At 32.5% G+C, this 21,415-nt stretch overlaps 1 protein-coding gene across 10 annotated transcripts in view; it reads left to right on the top strand.

The window, feature by feature from the left end:
- Positions 1 to 21,415, top strand: part of LOC130897195 (titin) — a 369,361-nt gene that overhangs the window by 219,248 nt on the left and 128,698 nt on the right. For all 10 annotated transcript variants that reach the window (XR_009059671.1, XR_009059670.1, XR_009059672.1 and 7 more), the window contains exon 3: positions 9,090 to 9,244. Coding sequence is in view for 7 of the 10 variants with exons in the window: in XM_057805932.1 (XP_057661915.1) it covers positions 9,090 to 9,244 (155 nt within the window). In the remaining 3 variants the exon portion in view is untranslated. The remainder of the gene's footprint in view (positions 1 to 9,089; positions 9,245 to 21,415) is intronic.

The following is a 21,415-nucleotide window of genomic DNA, read 5'->3' as shown; positions in this document are numbered from 1 at the left end:
ATAAATCCACTTTACTTTTTCAATTATTTTAAAGTTTCCCAAATCCCCTAGAAACACTGTCCCAATAGTTCGGAATTAAGACAAGATTTTCATTAGCGTTCTCTTCAACTCCAATTCAGCAGGTAGTGGCAAAATTTTATTTTCTTAAATAGTGAGAAAAAAAGTAAACCTGGGATTTCATCATTCCATTTCCTACTACAAGCCACCAAAACAAGATTAGGCCAATTAGGAACGTGTTTGGGAGTAGAGAAAAGTAAATCAATCAAGCAAGCGGTTCACTTGTTTTGTTAAGGGATTTTTCAAATCCCTTTCAGTGAGTTTCGCCCGAGATTGTTGATTTAAATAGATTAAACTTAACAAAGTAGCGAAGGTAAAAATACAAGGTTATTTCTTCAAATTCAATAATCTATTTTCTTTCATTGTGCATAGGAATACGACAAAAACATCCTCTTAACTATTTTACTTGTTTTCTCGGTTTTGTTGAAAAAAAAAAATCACACTTTAAATATATTTTACAGCATAAACAAGCGATTGATCAATGGAAAAATGGTTTTAAAGAAGAAGCTAATAGTTTATAATCAATTTATAGACTAATAATGATTCCCGGATGTGGAAAATGGTTTTTCACTAATAGGCGAAAAAGTACATTGCATTGCAAACTGCAGCGATGAAATATTTTAGGCGAGTGAAAGGTCTTACAAAGAAGTATGAATTAACAAATGTACAAATACGACAAGATCCCAAGATTACGTTATGAAAAAACTACATACTTTTTCGGTCCACAAAACATATTTTTTGTGTAACGCATGTCCCAATAGCTTTGGTACAAAATCAAGAAGTATAAAAATAGATTATAATAATATAAAATGGCTTTGCGATCAATAAATTGTTTATTTTCTTGGAATTAGTTAGATAAATTCTCTTTTATGTTAGTTGCATTCAAATCTTACCATTTTTCCAAACCAAAATATTCCACGCAGAAACATTTACCGTGCTATATACGAATGTGAAAACGAGAAACTATGTTTGAACCTTCCAAGAAGTGAGAAACCAAGAATTTTTATCCGAGAAAGAATAGAAAGCCTGCTAAAAGGGTTGGGATTACCTTAAGAAAATAAACGCGTGAATACCATTTTTCGAAGAGTACACCTAATAGCGAGAACTAGCGAGAATTTTGAAAAATTTCCTCATTTCTTCATCATATATCTAATGTTTAATAAAAATTTGTTATCCTATTTTTTTTATACAATTCAATTAACTTAATTGTTTTTAGTAATACCCTCCTTGCTTCGACTTATTTTATCTCGATTTTCTTTTGTGTCGCTCAAGACGCGCAGCCATAATGGAAACTCCCAATAAGGAACAATAATTGACATTTCAACCCTAGTTATCCTACCTCGAAAAATAAAAAGTGAACCCTTCCTCCCTTTGTGAATTTCTCGAACGGTCAATTAAAAAACGGAATGAAAAGGTATCATCAATTATTATACAGAAGGAAAAAAATTCAGTATTTAAAATCTAGGGGAAATCAACCATCACTCTTCGTTGAAATATATTAGCATTTCCATCAATTTAAAAGTAAGCAGTGAAGGAGTTGCTTAGGGGCTACAGATCTATTTTTCTCAAATATGAGGTCAATTTGAGGAAGGTAATAGATAAAAAACTTGGATCTAGAGTAATTAACAAAAATTATATGAAATAGATATCAAATTATTGTTTTGTCAACAAATTCTTAACAATTCCTCAACATATGATAACTTTTTTAGAAAATGAAGAAATAAAATTTCTATTTACAATTTTAAAGTATGAAAGTAGCATTTTTTATTTAAAATTCAAGCTTATATCTCTTCAATAACATCCTTCAAAGGTTTTTCTTTCCATCATCCTATAATTTGGTACAAATAAATATTAAATAAGAAAACATAGAAAATAAATTACTCTCTTAAACATAAACTGGGCTCGATTTCTTATGAGAACCGAACTTTCAAAGTGAAAACCACAAAGGAAATTTAGTCCTTCGTATATCACAAGTTACAATCATGATTTTACTTTTTTTGCTGCGTTTAGAAATGGTGTTTCGAATTTCTAGAGGTATAATAATGAATTAAAAATAAAAAGAAGAAGAGAAGAAAATGGAGGGTCAAAAATAGAACCTAAATTCTCCAAAACCCTACCGCGAAATAAACGTGAAAAAATTACTAAGCAATAATTAGAAAACAAGGAATGAAAGAAAAAATCGGACGAAAGAGCGACGCTGGTGAAAGTCCAGAGTCAAATTGAGTAACTCGTGGAGGAAAAGGTAAAAAGCTGGAAGGAAAAGATAAACATAAAACCTGAAAATTCTTGAAAAAAACATGAATTCCTAGCCTAACATAGAAAGAGAGATCGTGAAAAAACTGTGATTATTTCTCAACATATTCTTCCTTTATTTCGACACATTTTTCAGTTTTTCAGAACGTCTGACTAAAGCTTTTATGTCACTATCACGATCACGTCCCAAAATATCGTAGCCTTCACGTTTCTGGTGCTTCTCGTGATTTTTGATTTCTTTGGAATGCGCTTTTTTCCATGCTACTCCATGGAAACTCATTGGGAAGTCGGATCACAGTGAAACACAATATTTAAATGCTCATGTAGGATCCTCGGAACACTTGGAAATGCCGTTCCTGCAATTTCTTGTGTTGCGAAACTTAAACCAATTTTTAATTGTTGGAAATGGTGGACAAAACTCACCGTAAACACCCTCCATTTTGTTGTTGATTTGTGTTGGTTTTAATGCTTCGTAAGTCAACCATTTCATAAGAGAGCGAAACTCAATTTGAGGTTTTTTTCAAAATATCTTGACTAAGTAGTCTTTCGAGCTCTGCTATAATAAAATGGATCGAAGCAGCAAGTTAAAACTTTGTTGAGACTTGTCACTGACGTGTGCATGAAGATTTTTACTACATAAGTCCAAGAACTCATATATAATTTGCTCTATTCAGTTTTACCCATATTTATCAATAATAGTCATGAAATATTAGGTAAAAGATACTCCACCACAAGTTTTTCCGGAATAATTCCATAAATGGAAGGAGCTTCATAAATATTCTTGTCGTCCTAGGTTTTCTGCAACTCATATATCCACAAAGTTTTTGGAATTATAGTTTTGAAAATTGAATACTAATTTATATTGCTAATGATTTTGTACAACGATTGATCTAGTTTTAATTTTAGATTCAGTTATTTTTAAAACTGTTATTCAATTGATCAAACGATATACTTAGTTACTTTGATTAATTTCTTGACGACTAATTTGATAGAAATCTACGATTGTTACGATACTTAATTCGCTATTTAATACGCATGCAACAATGGGGAGAACGCGTTTTTGTTTAATGGATAAAGGTGTTAGTTAGTATAACCAAGCACTGTTATCGCATGTCATTCTATTTGTTATCTACAATCTAAAATATTTTGTTTGATCAATATTAATATCCGTAATCCATTAACCGCAATTCCCCTAATCTCGTTTGAAATAATTGATAGGTGTTAAAGTCTGTGTTTTCTCTTCATCGAATGAATCACGTGAAGTTCGTTAAATCGATGAAACCACTGGAAAGCCCTTTCCTGTAAGAACAAAAGGAGTTCAAAGATATTGCCGTGATTTCCGCACAATAATCAAAATTACCTCTAATCTAGAAAATCTAACGGTTCCAGTTGGGTTTGTAAATAAAACCAGTTCCTAACCGATAGCGATATTTTCTTGTTGACCTTTCTGTTAACATTACTCTTTAATTAAATGGAAATATCTATTGAAAAAATTAACAGTTTAGATAGAAGATTAATCTACAAATAGAACGACATTTTTTATAAATCTACACTTGAAATTTTGACTATGCAACTCGAATATGTTTTATGACCAAAACTCATGTTACTAAGAATCATTTTCCAGGAAAAAATTGTCACATTCTCATGTGCATTGGTTGGCAATTTTTTCTTATTTTATTATTTTAAAATAGAAAAACTACCTATTAAACTGAATCGAATTGTGCAATATTAAGACGATGACAGAGTTTACGAAAAAGCTAATCTGAATGAATATTTTCTTGAGGTGACACTAAAATCTTCTCAATATTACATCATTTTCCACTTAACTGAATTTTCGGCTACTAAATTATGTACCGCATTTTTTGACGTTTGAATATTTGAAATCATAATTCCGGCATTTTAAAACTTTATAATTAGACATAATTGAATTAAAACCGCATAATTCTGGAATGAAAAATCGTCGTTTAAATTTCCTATTTCATTAAAAATCCATTAGCTTCATACCTCCACTTTAATCAATTATTGTGAAAACGGACAGTTTTATCGCACAATGATGTGGAAGAGTAAATTTTCAAATTAAAATTATTATAAAAGAAATTAAAAACGAATGATTTTATTGTGCATTTGGATTAAGATAATTGATGACGAATTATTCCCTTCTTGGAATAGGTTTTGTATATAAAGAACTACTCTTCTTGTAAGTTCTCGTTGTTGCTTTTCCTCAGAAGTCAAAGAAAACAGTGATTCCAACCTTAAAAACCTTGGAAAATTACCATTGGTAGTGTTAAATGAAATAAATGGTATTTGATAATCGTGTAAGTCCCCAAAAATTGGATTAGGATTTAAATTAAGGGTCCAAAAAAACATTCTGAAAGCTTGGACAATGCTGTTCAAGCAAAAATATACACTGTGGAGAAAAGAAATAAAGTAGCAGGCATATTTGCTCAAGTATGTGCTGATAAACCCTTTGAAGGACGTAAGCCCCTTTGTAAAATCAGCTAAAGATTAATATGAAAACCGTTAAAAATCAAAAGGGGTCTTGAGGTATTCGAAAAAAAAAAAATTTGACAACACAATAAACAATAAAGGGAAAGAGTGAACGATAAATGATCTTAAAATGATTCAAAAAATTATGTTGAAGCTGTAATTCTTCAAACTATTTCACGAAATCGATGTCTGTTTGTATGCCAGATAGTATATATGTTGTTATTTTCGCCTTGTCGTCGTCCCAGCTAATGAATGGTAATGACAATTCTGTTTTATAAATAAAATAAAGCTGACACAATGTTACTTATGATTATGATTAATCCACGTAATTCATAAATAAATAATAAAACTGTTTCTTTATTATCGTATATCGTATACTCCTGCACGAATTATTTCATTTATTATTTTCAAAAACGGAACAAAATTTTGAAAATCCATTTATCGTGAGTATGTTAATAAACACAAGAAAATGCATTGACATTTTATTTTGAGCATTATAGATAATAGAGGTTCAGAAACCATTACAAAATATCCGTTTGTTCCATTGGATGCGTACGTACTCTTTGAAATTTTGTGAACAACGGCATTATTTTATTTTCTCTATCCATATGTGGATTTTGTAGAACAATTTACGATTATTGGATACCAAAGTTTGCTGTAATAAATCGAAATTGGTGGTAGTCCCTTGATACAGTTTGAGTTTGGAATCGTAAACACAACAGAATGTGAATGTATGCCGAGGCACGTGCTTCTCGCATCCTAGCCACTTCGGCTATATTCGAAATATATTTTTATTTGAAGATTAAGAGAGGAAAATAATATATAAAATGTGTTTTTGGATACGGGACCCAAGTACCTAAGCGGTAAGAGTCGCTGTGAAAATTACTTGTTAGGAAATAATTCGGCAGTTCGTCAAACATTTTAATTGGACAGTTTCTGTTACTCAAGATAGTTAGATATTTTTTTTCCTCTTAACTGCGAAATATCTTTGAATTGTCCTGTCAAATCTGATGTGTAGCATATGTGGCAAGAAACCGGTCACTCTTCGCACTACAGAGGTAGTTTCTCAGCAAGAAAATATGCTGCACGGTGTAGCAACAAGTTGCAAGAAATGATAGCTAATAAGTGGTTTCATCAGAAGATTGTTGACAGATCGAATCAGCAAGACGACAGGAAACATGTCATTCTCTAAAAAACTCCCTCAAACAATTAAAAACAATTCGCTTTATGTAACGTAAACTCTTGTTTTATTGGAAATTAAAAATAGTCGATGGTTTCCAATTTCTTTCTAGAGGTCCAATTTCTGGTTCCTATGCAAGTTTCAAAAATTTAAAAAAAACTGACACAGCTTTGAAAATAAATAATTATTCCCCTTAGCAAATCAAATTTAAATTATTGCATGAATTTATTAATTTATGGCATTTGTTCAATTTAAAATTATCGCTTTGTATACAATATCTTTCGTCTTGTGTAATGATTCAATGTAATTTCAGCTTCAAATAGGTCATGTCATAATTTCATACAGAAATTAGGCTAAGAGGGAATTAGAGCTCAAATTAATCTACAGCTCAAAGAAAAGATTTTTCATACCGAAACACTCATTTATATTCGACTTTATTCCACTTATTCTGTTACTTTGTCTATTTAAATGAAATTTTCTAATGGTCTTTTCACTTAACTTTTAAAATTTCGCATATTTTCTCGATCTTCACGATTATACGTGTTTGATAAAACATATTTGAAACTATCGTTTAGTTAGTTGTCAGAAATACCGATCGTCCAGAACGCGTCGACAACAGAGCCCGTTTTTAAGAATTTCTTATGGGTCATCGACACTGTTGAACGAATTGATAGCGGCGAGATCGGAAATTGTTGTCGAAATTCGGTTATTCATTCTGAAAACGCATCTACTCAACTGTCTGACCCATAAAGATGCTTCATTCAAATCTCTATCGACACCGTTGCCAAACTTATGAGCGTTGACGAGCTTTTGCCGATTTTTCGAGGGCGTTGCTGCCTAACTTTAGAGAAACATCAGAGAAAAAAAAGTTATAATGTAAGGAGAACTGATGAAATAAATACAAAATATAACAATTAAAAAACACTTTCGAAAATATATAATCTGGTTTCCTTATATTTGATTAATTTCACTTTATATCGAAGTATCATCCTATATAATTCCGACATCTCACTCCAGTCAGATTGTTTAAATGTAAACGAACGTTTTGTCTCTGTAAGGTCGAAAACAAAATTTCTCGCAAGGATGAACATTTGACAAAATGAAGGAATTATTTACGGTGCCCTTAATCAAGGTCTTAGTGACGACCACAACATTATTAGGGTTTGTTTATTGAAGAGATGAGTCGTCAGTTGTTAAAGTACTAAGCTTCGAGCACATAAGACGCTTTTAACATACTCGAATTAACGCGGATGTTGTTTACCGCAAATTCGACGAAAATCTTCTAATTCACACGTTAATCAGCGGTGACTTTGAAGTCGAACGTGATGTTTGTTTTGCAATTAAATGTTGTTTGTTTGAAATATTTGTGTTAGAATATACGGTTGGATGAAAAATATATCAACTTGCTACGTGAAATATAAATATAACTGGAAAAATGACGAATTATTATCTAATTTGAGATTTATTTTATCTCCCTTTTGAATATGAATATGAATACTTTCTTTGCTGGGTAAATATTTCGATTTCTGATAAAATATAATTTTTTACAAGAAAAAACCATTAATGAAACACAGTTTGGTATCGTGACGGTTGAATGCAGATCAAAAGCTAGCATTACAAGCAAACGAATGTTTGCATATCTCCAAAGGTAATTCTAATCAAATTTCTCATCAATAACTAGCGGTGGGTGAAACTTGGATACACCATTAGGACCTTGGAAATATATAGGATGTCGATTTTCACGAAAAATTCTTGTTCATTGTTAATATGTGACACAGACATTAATGGAAAAAAAGTTTTAGCGCAGCCGTGGTAGCAAGACAAATATGTGAAATTGAGGAGGAAGACGCTGTTTTAATCGTTTTAATTGTGGCTGCGTTTGATATTTAGGACACAAGGATAGCAGTGGAAAACCAAACTGGTACCAGCACTCGCCGATTATCAGACTTCCATGGACCATCTTAAGATAAGATAATAATGCAACACGAATTAACCGAGATTCAAACGAAACGTCGATTTGCTACTTACGATGAAAAATGGTTTTATTTAAACGGCATGGAACATGGAAAATGAGTGGTTAGGCAAAGAAAAATTACTAGAACTCATCAAAACATCATCAAAAGATGTCGATTCGAACTGAAACCTTGTTGTGTTTCGAGTAGGATTATGAAGATTTAGTTCACTTCTAAATAATTCCAGATAATCGAATTATCGACGCCATGCAATTTAATGGATAGCAGATGCGAATGTATCATGTATTGTAATAAAAAAAATATGGTTCATTTTGAAAATATATCCATCAAGTTTTCCCGGAACTTCATCATTTGTATCCAAAAAAATAGCGTTGGAAATAGATTAAAAAGACATTTTATTTAACATCTTTTGCTTCTAATGAATAATTTCATTCTTTCTAAGACACTTGAAACAAAGGATCATCTAGTGCTGAAAAGTGCTATAAGTTCCTTCATAGATTTAGTGAACAAGATTTGAATCATTCTATTATAAAGGTGAGAAATACTTGCACTCCGATATTTAAAAATTTAAAGTTAAAATTTTTCAACAACGATTTCCTCAATCTATCAAATAATAACCCCGTATATTATTTGTGATGACAATAAAGCATCCAAGTGAAATGGACAAGTTAGTTTTTCGCTACTTTCCTGTATTTATTTCCTTTCATAGCTGCCGTCAATTTTCTGAACTGGTAAATGAAAAGTTTAGTGACATCTAGTTTAGCTGTCATATCATACAAAAGATCTGTGATGTCAACTACGTATAGTTACTAAAGTAACTTTTCCATTTTGCTCAACTGTCTAGCTTATGAAATCGTTGCAATTGAAACATCCCAGGACAATAAAGGAAACTTCGATAAATGTGCAGGAATTATTTTTATTCGAAGTAGAATAGAATGCGGTTGTCAATATGTTTCAAACGAAAAGTTTGTTTTAAAAATTTCATTCAGTATATAGTCCAATCGTTTTTTATCGATTTTATTATTATTATTATTATTATTATTATACAAAGATTCATATGTTAAAAGATCAATGCTGCTGCTCAAAGCCTCATTATAACGAGAAAGTGTATTTCAATTCATTAAATATTTCTATTGCAGAATGACAGTGGAGTACACCAATGAAACTAATGGTGCAGTTTTGAAGATATCTCCAGTTGAAGGTGAAGACGAAGCAACGTATAAGTGTGAAATCACCTACCTCGTAGTCAAAGAAAATTGCGATGTCATTCAAATCGTAAAATTGAAAACTTTGAGTAAGTACATGAGTGAATAGTCGAAATTGATTCCATAAATCGTAAAAATTATCGGAAATAACACACCTGGAAATTTCATATAGTTTTATGATTTCTTCATAACTTTTTTACAAAGCTTCAAACGCAGTTCGTATATTTTTTTGCTAATTTCCAAAAAAACGAATATTTTGGAAAAAAGATGTTTGTTTCTCCATTTTTTATCTTAGTAACCTTATTAAGACCATTTTTTTAATGGTGAGAATTTTCAATTTTTCAAAGTACACTTGATCACAATAAATGATTTTAAGAATGTTTTTTTCCATATTACTTTAATGATTACTCAATAAAAAAGAGAAAAGGTCAATTTTAACAGAAATTGTTATTATTTTTAATCGTAAAAACATAATAAATCAATATTTTTCCATACATTATGAAAAAAATATAACAACTTCATTTGATCATTTGAAAAAAAGTTATCAACAGTTATAAGTGAATGAGTGTATTTTCATGAACATTTAAAGCCCTGAAACCAATATAAGTTTTAATATTTTTTATTCCCATAATTTTTTTCGTAAATTCGCCGTAAAAACGAAGATTTAAAAAAAAATTCTTTGAAATCGGATGATTTTTCGATTTTCTAGAGCCAAAAGTATAAAATTGCCCCTATATGAATATACGCGGATTGGATTATGAGAATGTACAAAAAAACCGATGTTACCATCATTGAAAAATTTCAAAATAAAGTTTCTTACTTACTTACCTCGTACGTGAACCATGACATATTCTAAACAGTATATTATTTATAGAGATCTTAACACGTTGAGCCCCAACCAAACTTGATAAACTTTCCCGTAGACCCAAATTTTTTTTAAGGAAAAATTAATTAAAAATTTATTTGAAATTAAAAGTTAACCACCAAAACTTTCCCCAGGGCCCGGAGCATATACAAAAAACTTTATATTGCACTTTTCTATCGAAATAAATATTTTCATTATATTTCACTCAATTTGTAGTATTGAAAAACAAAATTTGTTTTTCTATCCTTTGAACGATGATTCATACTTTTATGTTAAGTGCACAAAATGTGCGATGTGTTTTATAAAATATTATATGAGATTAAGATAACGTGAAGGTGAAGATGAAGGTGAAGGTGAATAAAACAACATCAAGAGTAATTGTTTTACAATGGAGTTGAACGTCATGATAAAAAAAAAATCAAATGGACCAAGTGTAGGGTAATGTTTCAAGATCCCAGGACGGTCCACCCAAACTGTAAAGCACATTTAAATACAGTCCATTTGGCCAAGGAACAAGTTTGAAAAAAAATACGTCGAAGAATCTATAAATAATTTATGACTATTATCACCATTGAATATTGTAATGAATTTGAAAGATACGTTATTCTTATCAATAATTACTAGTTTATATTTTACTCTTACTTTACTGTCTGTTTAATGGGCAGCCCTAATAATATTGTGAATTCTTTTTCAAAACATCGGCATGCCTATCAAAAATTGAACATACCGAATGTTGTATTGGACAGAGACGGCTTCAAGTGCATCTTGACGTTCGTTAAGAGTCTACATTGACCATAATCAATTTTTTTAATGTAAAGTATTCGTGAAATAAAATAGATTTATTTTTGATAAGGCTAATTTTTTTGTAATAAATTTGTGAATACTTCCAAAACAGTTGAAGATAGGTATTTGAAATAAGAAAGTTAAATTAACGAATGTATCCCTTTTTGGCTATGCCTCATCGTATATTCAATTAAACGTGTAGTATTCTAATTTCTCATTCAAGTTAATGGTTTTCCATTCAAGTTAATATTATAGTTATCGATTGGTATAAGACGCCAGCATCATAGACGTAAATAATTCCAATCCGGATTAGAATTGAAATGTTTTGATAGCTCAAAAGAACCGAAAATATATTCAGTATAAAGAGAAATTAAGGTCAATAGCCAATTGTCAGATGGGATCTTTCTGTTTGTTCCGTAATATGGATGCCATCCACTCTCCCAAAAAGTAAAAAGTACGCGCATCAAATGAAGATTATTTTCTGCCAACACTCATCCGGTTTTCTAGGGTTATAAGTTTTGAATGAGCACCGTCTTCGGAAACTAAGAAGAATTTCATAGCATGTACCATTTGGTCCCATAATTTCACTGTCAAAACTGATAATGCTGATAAAAAAAAAGTTAAGACGCATTCTCGTTATGGTACTTCTGAATATTGCAACTAGACGGTGTTTATAGTTTCGATATTGTAAAAGTGGATTGTAAATCATATTTACTGAAGAATTTATTAGAATGCAATGCTCATCTTTATTTTTATTGAAATCGTCATTTTAACTCATTCAATCGAACCCCTTAGCTCAATAAAAAATAATTATTGTATGGAGTTTTTTTATAACTATCCGCATTTATTTTATGTCTTGATTGTAGTTTTTGTTTTTGATATTGACATAATCAAAAAGTACGTGAGTTCTTCTTGATGTTTTATATCCTATATTATCGATTGATGAGTTTTTGATTACCTCAAAGAACATCCGTTCAGTTATACATCACAAACTTATTATATCATGACAAACTCATTCGAGCAGTTCATTAAAAATCAAATTTAAAACACGAGAATCTGGGAATGATTGCTAGCAGCAGTCGATAGTCGTTGAAAACAGCCTGGATTCGAACAAACACGGATGCGTTGAAAATTTACCTCAAACAGAACAATTAAACGCTATATTTTCCAGGAAAATGTCAATTTTCCATCGTTAAGAGAAGATAGTTGAATACTATACTTGATCTACGACTATGATAATAAAAACGAAGATACAAGTGAAGAAAACATCATTTTGATACCACTAGATGGGTAGATTTTTGGACGCATCTAGTAGATAAGAAAAAATGTTAAACCTTTCATCTCCATATCGCCATTTTGTTTAAAGCTAACCGCGTATCTCTTCCCCTCGTTTAATACTGGTCGAGATGCGAGTTTTTTATCAAAATTTTGATGAAAATAAATCTATTGCAGCTAGAGTTATGATTGTATGATTCAGTTAGCAAGGAAGACCAAGTTTGAACATCTTCAATAATTGATAACGTTTATGGAAATTGATTACCATGTTTTTATGGTGCCATACCTTATGAATAATAATAAAAATAAGTAGATTTCTGCTATACTCTCTTGAATTTAATTCTTTCGATACAAATCGCAGCCGATTTGTATAAATTGTTAACAAATAATGTCCATTTCGTTCTTTCTACAGTTCTTGTAAAGACTAATTTGAAAATTGGTGAATGAAGAAATCTCGGATGAACCAAAGACAAAGTTGAATATGGAAAAAGAAAACGTCTAATAATGCTTCATGCGGGATCTAAGTATAGATTTGTTAAAGATGCATTGCTGATATCTGAAAGTAGAAAAACTGAAGGTTATCATGAAGATTAATATTTGAAAACTGGTTTTCTGAATCTCAAAAATAATTGCCAGGCGGTGCTGTAAATGCATCTCGCCACGGCCGTAGGCTAGAAAAGGTTCCAGAAACATTTACATTCAAAAAAGATTTAGAAAAATGGTAACAATCTAAAAATATACAAATTTGATATGGATATGGTTCATTGTGAACTATATAAAACAGCATAATGATAAGTTTAATTCATATGTTGATGAAATTGCACAACCAAATAATAAAATTGTACTTGGGCTATCACCGTATAATTATGAATAGAACCACATAGAATTGATCTGGATAGATACTATATCCAATAAAATTTCACGTGTTTTTGATATAACATTTCAGGTGTAACAGTTTTTTCGAAATAATTTCCGAATAATTTGATAATGAGGGTTGAGAGGATTTTGAATAGTTGATACAATTGGTCGGTACGATAGATCATATATTTTTTCCATGTTTAATGTTTTTTGGAGCTGTATTATCATTAAATGATTTTCTTTGTGAAATTTATGTCGAATGTCGAATTTCATCTTGATAAAATGATTATAAGTAATTGTTAAACTCATACGGATAAAAAATTTTGAATTGGTGGCATTCGTTCTAAATATTCCAATTATGATTATATATCTCATTATTCTTCTTTTTACTTTCTTACTTATATCCTCTCTATACTAAAATTTTTGTCATAATTAAAATTTTTGTACTATAGTGAATACTTTCTGGCTTATTTTCAATTTGATTTCAAATTTCGCACTCTCCAACACCATTATGTACTCAATTCCAGTAAATTTCAGTGATTTTCTGATCAATTTTGGATAAAATTGTTAAAAAAATCTGTTTAAATACTCCACTCAGCCCCAAACGAAGTTGTAAGTTTTCGCTAAGCACAATGTATTGTTCAAACCTCGTAATTCCATGTTCGGATTCCGTGTGACATTTTCCGGCACTCTTTACCTTTTAAAGCAACATAAAGAAGTACTTAACCCAAAAACCCTTATTATATCCAGCCACGGAATCTGTCGACATCATAAATAGAAGGTTTTTGTCAAACGTGTTACTAAAACCGTAAACGATAAAGACAATTGTGCATATGCGAACGGAAGTAAATGGTAAATTCATAATGAAGGTCCGTTAACTGGTCATTTGGATGACTTCGTTATTAGAAATTTCCCAAAGGGTACGTTGTTTGCGAAATTAAATTGAAACAAAACAGTTGTCAGCAGCATACAATTCCAGCGACATAATTTCGGTTATGGAGGCATCTGCAATGCGTTCACTAACCCAATAATATATATTAATAAAAATGTCGCTTTCAGAATAAAAAAACAATAGCAAGGAAAATGACTCGAATCGAATTAAAAACTTATAAAACAACTAATTTTTTAGAAGTAAGTACTTCATCTTATTTCAATTTTTCATGCTCAAATTGGTAAATCCTTTACACTAACATGTACAATCTCATTCTCACACTTTTTTTTTTTTTTAATATCAATTCCGAAATCTGAAAATTATCACAGCATTCATAGAAGTGTCTTCCTCAAATACCCGCGACATTATCTCCGTAATTCCATTCGCGGATGATCTTCATTTTATCGTTCCTTACTTGGTTTATCTTCATTACATATTCATAGAAAATTCTCTAATTCTCATTAAAAAGCTTTTCAGTGTGTCACTGTCACGTGATTCATATTCTGCGAATGAAAAATATTGGAATCTAATGCTAGAATTATAATTTTATATTTTTTGTCATAAAATTTAATTTGCTAGTTAATTATTACGAGGTTTGTTTAGAAAATACAGTGAATCAAATGATTATAACAGAATTTATTCAGACAAGCTTTAGGTACTCTACTGCTTTTGTGAGATGGTGTTGTTTACCATTATAATATCAAAATTTGTCTACGGTGATGATATACTGTGACGAGTAAACAGCCGCACGCCATCTAACTAAATACGACTAAATAAGAAATTGTGAGTGGGTCCATCTACTGGGTAACCATTGAATTATATTCTAGATGTTTCTAGGAAGACTTGGCTATTACTAGACACTATGCTCTGCTTTGAATCATCGCAAAAATATATATAAAACAGGAGATCACATTAGATTTTGTATTGGAGATAGGCGGCTTAAATAAAACTGTTAATAATATCGTTATCAAGGTAAATAGCGTCACAGTACTAATTTTGATGACTGTTTGTAACTGGTATGAGTCAATTAAGGAAGAGTAAGAGTTCTTTGATCTCAAACCATATTGAAATGTGCCTAGTACCATCTTGTCTATTTAAACACGTGATTGATGTTAGTGAAGTGAATTGACCTCGCGCCGAAAGTATGGCCCACCAAAGTCGAATATCAAAGTCATGGTCGTACCAAAGGCTTAAATATAAATTGTTAAAATATTTGTTTTTACCCGCTAACAACTCTGTCTACATCTGTCTAATTCTAAGTCAACAGATTTAACAGTTAATTCATGTCTTTTCACATATTTTTGTTATTGACGAAACTAGTTTATACCCAATTTTCAAATCATCTCAAAAACATCATATGAATTCTTCTCTTCCAAAAAAGTATGTATTTGTGCAAAGAATTACAGTTCTTATTTCGATTAATTGTGGTTGGAGTGAGCTTTCTCAATCAAAATAGATTATTTTGAACAAAAAAATGCATCAATTTTTAAGTAAATGTTAAAAGAATTTGAGATGTTTGATTACCATATAATTTAAATCGAAATTGAATCGCGACATTGAAGATTCAATCACAAAAAAACAATCGAACAATAAAGAGAATAATGTAAAAATAATTGTTCTATTAATAAAAATCTGTTTTGGTCTTTTCAACTAAACATCCTGTGTCTCACTAACGTGTAAACTCATTGTTGTAATTGAAAAATTATCATTTCTAACTTCTGCACGTGTAATCACATCAAGGTCTGTAATAACCAACAGTATTATTAACATACAAATCCCGTAAAAAATGTATTTGATGTTTGACAAACGAACAATTCATAACATTTTATTTATTATTTAACTATTCTAACTTTTTTCCATTCTAACTTCGTCTCTATTAGCTTCTATCTTTTCAACGTTTACCATAGAAGCTATATCACATTGGATTTCTTTTGAGTGAAATTAAAAAGCCCTACAAGAGCTGTCGTAGTTGTGGCCGTATCTGAAATGATTTATGCCCGCCTCGGTAGACCTACGAGGGGTGATCCGAGATATTTCTTCAAAGACACAATTAATTATTCATTTACTTCATTCGTCGATGTTTTCGTCTATTGTTTCTCGTTATAAATCATTATTAATAACGAATGAATTCTTCTACTTATAAACGTTGAGCATTCGACAGTCGAAAAATGAGGACAATGACATGAAAGAACTGAAAGTACACAAAAATTGAATTGGTGAAAATGATTATGCTAAATTCTAGGGCAAGAGTAATGGAAACGAAGGACTATCTGAGGAATTTGAAATGAATGCTGGGATAAGGCAAAGGGCTGGACCTTCCAGCAGAAGTTATAATAAGGAAATGTGATATCCTGATTATCTAGCTCTAATAGCAAAAGAACTAACAAACCCACGAAAAGGGTCAAAAGAGTTCAATTTAATTTTGATTAGAATGTATAACCTTGTAGGCAGGTAGGTATATAGACGTTGAGATTAATTTCAATTCAAAACGTTTCTCAATCATATATTCGTACGAATTGTTGACTAAAGTTCACTTGTTCACAAAGAATTTTTGTTATGCCAGAAGAAATATGCATTTATTTATTTAGAAGATCTTAAATTTTTATTTGTCTAGTTCTATTTGTAATAAGTAAATCTGTAAGGGTTGTTTTCAATATATTGTAAATTATTGTTATAAATAGTACAATAATAATCTATTTTAGCAGTATAATAAATGGCCAGGTTTTTAGATATTTGATTAACGTGTTTAATTTTTTTCCAAGGCTCGCGTTGGCAAACTCACATGACTGGAAGTAGTAATTCTTTTCAAGGCTCGCGTTGTCAGGATTGCATAACCTAAAGTAGAAAATTCTTTACAAGGCTCGCGTTGACAGGATTGCATAACCTGAAGTAGTAATTCTTTACAAAACTCTTGTTGACAGGATTGCTTAACCTGAAGTAGTAATTCTTTACAAGGCTCTTGTTGACAGGATTGCTTAACCTGAAGTAGTAATTCTTTACAAGGCTCGCGTTGACAGGATCGCTTAACCTGAAGTAGTAATTCTTTACAAGGCTCTTGTTGACAGGATTGCTTAACCTGAAGTAGTAATTCTTTACAAGGCTCTTGTTGACAGGATTGCTTAACCTGAAGTAGTAATTCTTTACAAGGCTCTTGTTGACAGGATTGCTTAACCTGAAGTAGTAATTCTTTACAAGGCTCGCGTTGACAGGATCGCTTAACCTGAAGTAGAAAATTCTTTACAAGGCTCGCGTTGACAGGATTGCATAACCTGAAGTAGAAAATTCTTTACAAGGCTCGCGTTGACAGGATTGCATAACCTGAAGTAGTAATTCTTTACAAAACTCTTGTTGACAGGATTGCTTAACCTGAAGTAGTAATTCTTTACAAGGCTCTTGTTGACAGGATTGCTTAACCTGAAGTAGTAATTCTTTACAAGGCTCGCGTTGACAGGATCGCTTAACCTGAAGTAGAAAATTCTTTACAAGGCTCGCGTTGACAGGATTGCATAACCTGAAGTAGAAAATTCTTTACAAGGCTCGCGTTGACAGGATTGCATAACCTGAAGTAGTAATTCTTTACAAAACTCTTGTTGACAGGATTGCTTAACCTGAAGTAGTAATTCTTTACAAGGCTCTTGTTGACAGGATTGCTTAACCTGAAATAGTAATTCTTTACAAGGCTCGCGTTGACAGGATCGCTTAACCTGAAGTAGTAATTCTTTACAAGGCTCTTGTTGACAGGATTGCTTAACCTGAAGTAGTAATTCTTTACAAGGCTCTTGTTGACAGGATTGCTTAACCTGAAGTAGTAATTCTTTACAAGGCTCTTGTTGACAGGATTGCTTAACCTGAAGTAGTAATTCTTTACAAGGCTCGCGTTGACAGGATCGCTTAACCTGAAGTAGAAAATTCTTTACAAGGCTCGCGTTGACAGGATTGTTTTACCTGAAGTAGTAATTCTTTACAAGGCTCTTGTTAACAGGATTGCATAACCTGAAGTAGTAATTCTTTACAAGGCTCTTGTTGACAGGATCGCTTAACCTGAAGTAGTAATTCTTTACAAGGCTCTTGTTGACAGGATTGCTTAACCTGAAGTAGTAATTCTTTACAAGGCTCTTGTTGACAGGATTGCTTAACCTGAAGTAGTAATTCTTTACAAGGCTCTTGTTGACAGGATTGCTTAACCTGAAGTAGTAATTCTTTACAAGGCTCGCGTTGACAGGATCGCTTAACCTGAAGTAGAAAATTCTTTACAAGGCTCGCGTTGACAGGATTGCATAACCTGAAGTAGAAAATTCTTTACAAGGCTCGCGTTGACAGGATTGCATAACCTGAAGTAGTAATTCTTTACAAAACTCTTGTTGACAGGATTGCTTAACCTGAAGTAGTAATTCTTTACAAGGCTCTTGTTGACAGGATTGCTTAACCTGAAGTAGTAATTCTTTACAAGGCTCGCGTTGACAGGATCGCTTAACCTGAAGTAGAAAATTCTTTACAAGGCTCGCGTTGACAGGATTGCATAACCTGAAGTAGAAAATTCTTTACAAGGCTCGCGTTGACAGGATTGCATAACCTGAAGTAGTAATTCTTTACAAAACTCTTGTTGACAGGATTGCTTAACCTGAAGTAGTAATTCTTTACAAGGCTCTTGTTGACAGGATTGCTTAACCTGAAATAGTAATTCTTTACAAGGCTCGCGTTGACAGGATCGCTTAACCTGAAGTAGTAATTCTTTACAAGGCTCTTGTTGACAGGATTGCTTAACCTGAAGTAGTAATTCTTTACAAGGCTCTTGTTGACAGGATTGCTTAACCTGAAGTAGTAATTCTTTACAAGGCTCTTGTTGACAGGATTGCTTAACCTGAAGTAGTAATTCTTTACAAGGCTCGCGTTGACAGGATCGCTTAACCTGAAGTAGAAAATTCTTTACAAGGCTCGCGTTGACAGGATTGCATAACCTGAAGTAGTAATTCTTTACAAAACTCTTGTTGACAGGATTGCTTAACCTGAAGTAGTAATTCTTTACAAGGCTCTTGTTGACAGGATTGCATAACCTGAAGTAGTAATTCTTTACAAGGCTCTTGTTGACAGGATTGCTTAACCTGAAGTAGTAATTCTTTACAAGGCTCGCGTTGACAGGATTGCTTAACCTGAAGTAGTAATTCTTTACAAGGCTCTTGTTGACAGGATTGCTTTACCTGAAGTAGTAATTCTTTACAAGGCTCGCGTTGACAGGATTGCTTAACCTGAAGTAGTAATTCTTTACAAGGCTCTTGTTGACAGGATTGCTTTACCTGAAGTAGTAATTCTTTACAAGGCTCTTGTTGACAGGATTGTTTTACCTGAAGTAGTAATTCTTTACAAGGCTCTTGTTAACAGGATTGCATAACCTGAAGTAGTAATTCTTTACAAGGCTCTTGTTGACAGGATTGCTTAACCTGAAGTAGTAATTCTTTACAAGGCTCTTGTTGACAGGATTGCTTTACCTGAAGTAGTAATTCTTTACAAGGCTCTTGTTGACAGGATTGTTTTACCTGAAGTAGTAATTCTTTACAAGGCTCTTGTTAACAGGATTGCATAACCTGAAGTAGTAATTCTTTACAAGGCTCTTGTTGACAGGATCGCTTAACCTGAAGTAGTAATTCTTTACAAGGCTCTTGTTGACAGGATTGCATAACCTGAAGTAGTAATTCTTTACAAGGCTCTTGTTGACAGGATTGCTTAACCTGAAGTAGTAATTCTTTACAAGGCTCTTGTTGACAGGATTGCTTAACCTGAAGTAGTAATTCTTTACAAGGCTCTTGTTGACAGGATTGCTTAACCTGAAGTAGTAATTCTTTACAAGGCTCTTGTTGACAGGATTGCTTTACCTGAAGTAGTAATTCTTTACAAGGCTCTTGTTGACAGGATCGCTTAACCTGAAGTAGTAATTCTTTACAAGGCTCTTGTTGACAGGATTGCATAACCTGAAGTAGTAATTCTTTACAAGGCTCTTGTTAACAGGATTGCATAACCTGAAGTAGTAATTCTTTACAAGGCTCTTGTTAACAGGATTGCATAACCTGAAGTAGTAATTCTTTACAAGGCTCTTGTTGACAGGATCGCTTAACCTGAAGTAGTAATTCTTTACAAGGCTCTTGTTGACAGGATTGCATAATCTGAAGTAGTAATTCTTTACAAGGCTCTTGTTGACAGGATTGCTTAACCTGAAGTAGTAATTCTTTACAAGGCTCTTGTTGACAGGATCGCTTAACCTGAAGTAGAAAATTCTTTACAAGGCTCGCGTTGACAGGATTGCATAACCTGAAGTAGTAATTCTTTACAAGGCTCGCGTTGACAGGATCGCTTAACCTGAAGTAGAAAATTCTTTACAAGGCTCGCGTTGACAGGATTGCATAACCTGAAGTAGTAATTCTTTACAAGGCTCGCGTTGACAGGATCGCTTTACCTGAAGTAGTAATTCTTTACAAGGCTCGCGTTGACAGGATTGCTTAACCTGAAGTAGTAATTCTTTACAAGGCTCTTGTTGACAGGATTGCATAACCTGAAGTAGTAATTCTTTACAAGGCTCTTGTTAACAGGATTGCATAACCTGAAGTAGTAATTCTTTACAAAACTCTTGTTGACAGGATTGCTTTACCTGAAGTAGTAATTCTTTACAAGGCTCTTGTTGACAGGATTGCTTAACCTGAAGTAGTAATTCTTTACAAGGCTCTTGTTGACAGGATTGCTTTACCTGAAGTAGTAATTCTTTACAAGGCTCTTGTTGACAGGATTGTTTTACCTGAAGTAGTAATTCTTTACAAGGCTCTTGTTAACAGGATTGCATAACCTGAAGTAGTAATTCTTTACAAGGCTCTTGTTGACAGGATTGCTTAACCTGAAGTAGTAATTCTTTACAAGGCTCTTGTTGACAGGATTGCTTTACCTGAAGTAGTAATTCTTTACAAGGCTCTTGTTGACAGGATTGTTTTACCTGAAGTAGTAATTCTTTACAAGGCTCTTGTTAACAGGATTGCATAACCTGAAGTAGTAATTCTTTACAAGGCTCTTGTTGACAGGATCGCTTAACCTGAAGTAGTAATTCTTTACAAGGCTCTTGTTGACAGGATTGCATAACCTGAAGTAGTAATTCTTTACAAGGCTCTTGTTGACAGGATTGCTTAACCTGAAGTAGTAATTCTTTACAAGGCTCTTGTTGACAGGATTGCTTAACCTGAAGTAGTAATTCTTTACAAGGCTCTTGTTGACAGGATTGCTTAACCTGAAGTAGTAATTCTTTACAAGGCTCTTGTTGACAGGATTGCATAACCTGAAGTAGTAATTCTTTACAAGGCTCTTGTTGACAGGATCGCTTTACCTGAAGTAGTAATTCTTTACAAGGCTCGCGTTGACAGGATCGCTTTACCTGAAGTAGTAATTCTTTACAAGGCTCTTGTTGACAGGATTGCTTAACCTGAAGTAGTAATTCTTTACAAGGCTCTTGTTGACAGGATTGCATAACCTGAAGTAGTAATTCTTTACAAGGCTCTTGTTGACAGGATTGCT

This window comes from Diorhabda carinulata, chromosome 8 (assembly GCF_026250575.1).
Source record: "Diorhabda carinulata isolate Delta chromosome 8, icDioCari1.1, whole genome shotgun sequence".
NCBI classification, from domain to species: Eukaryota; Metazoa; Arthropoda; class Insecta; order Coleoptera; family Chrysomelidae; genus Diorhabda; species Diorhabda carinulata.
Note: the sequence above shows the minus strand (reverse complement) of the source record. Positions and strands in the feature narration are given on the sequence as shown.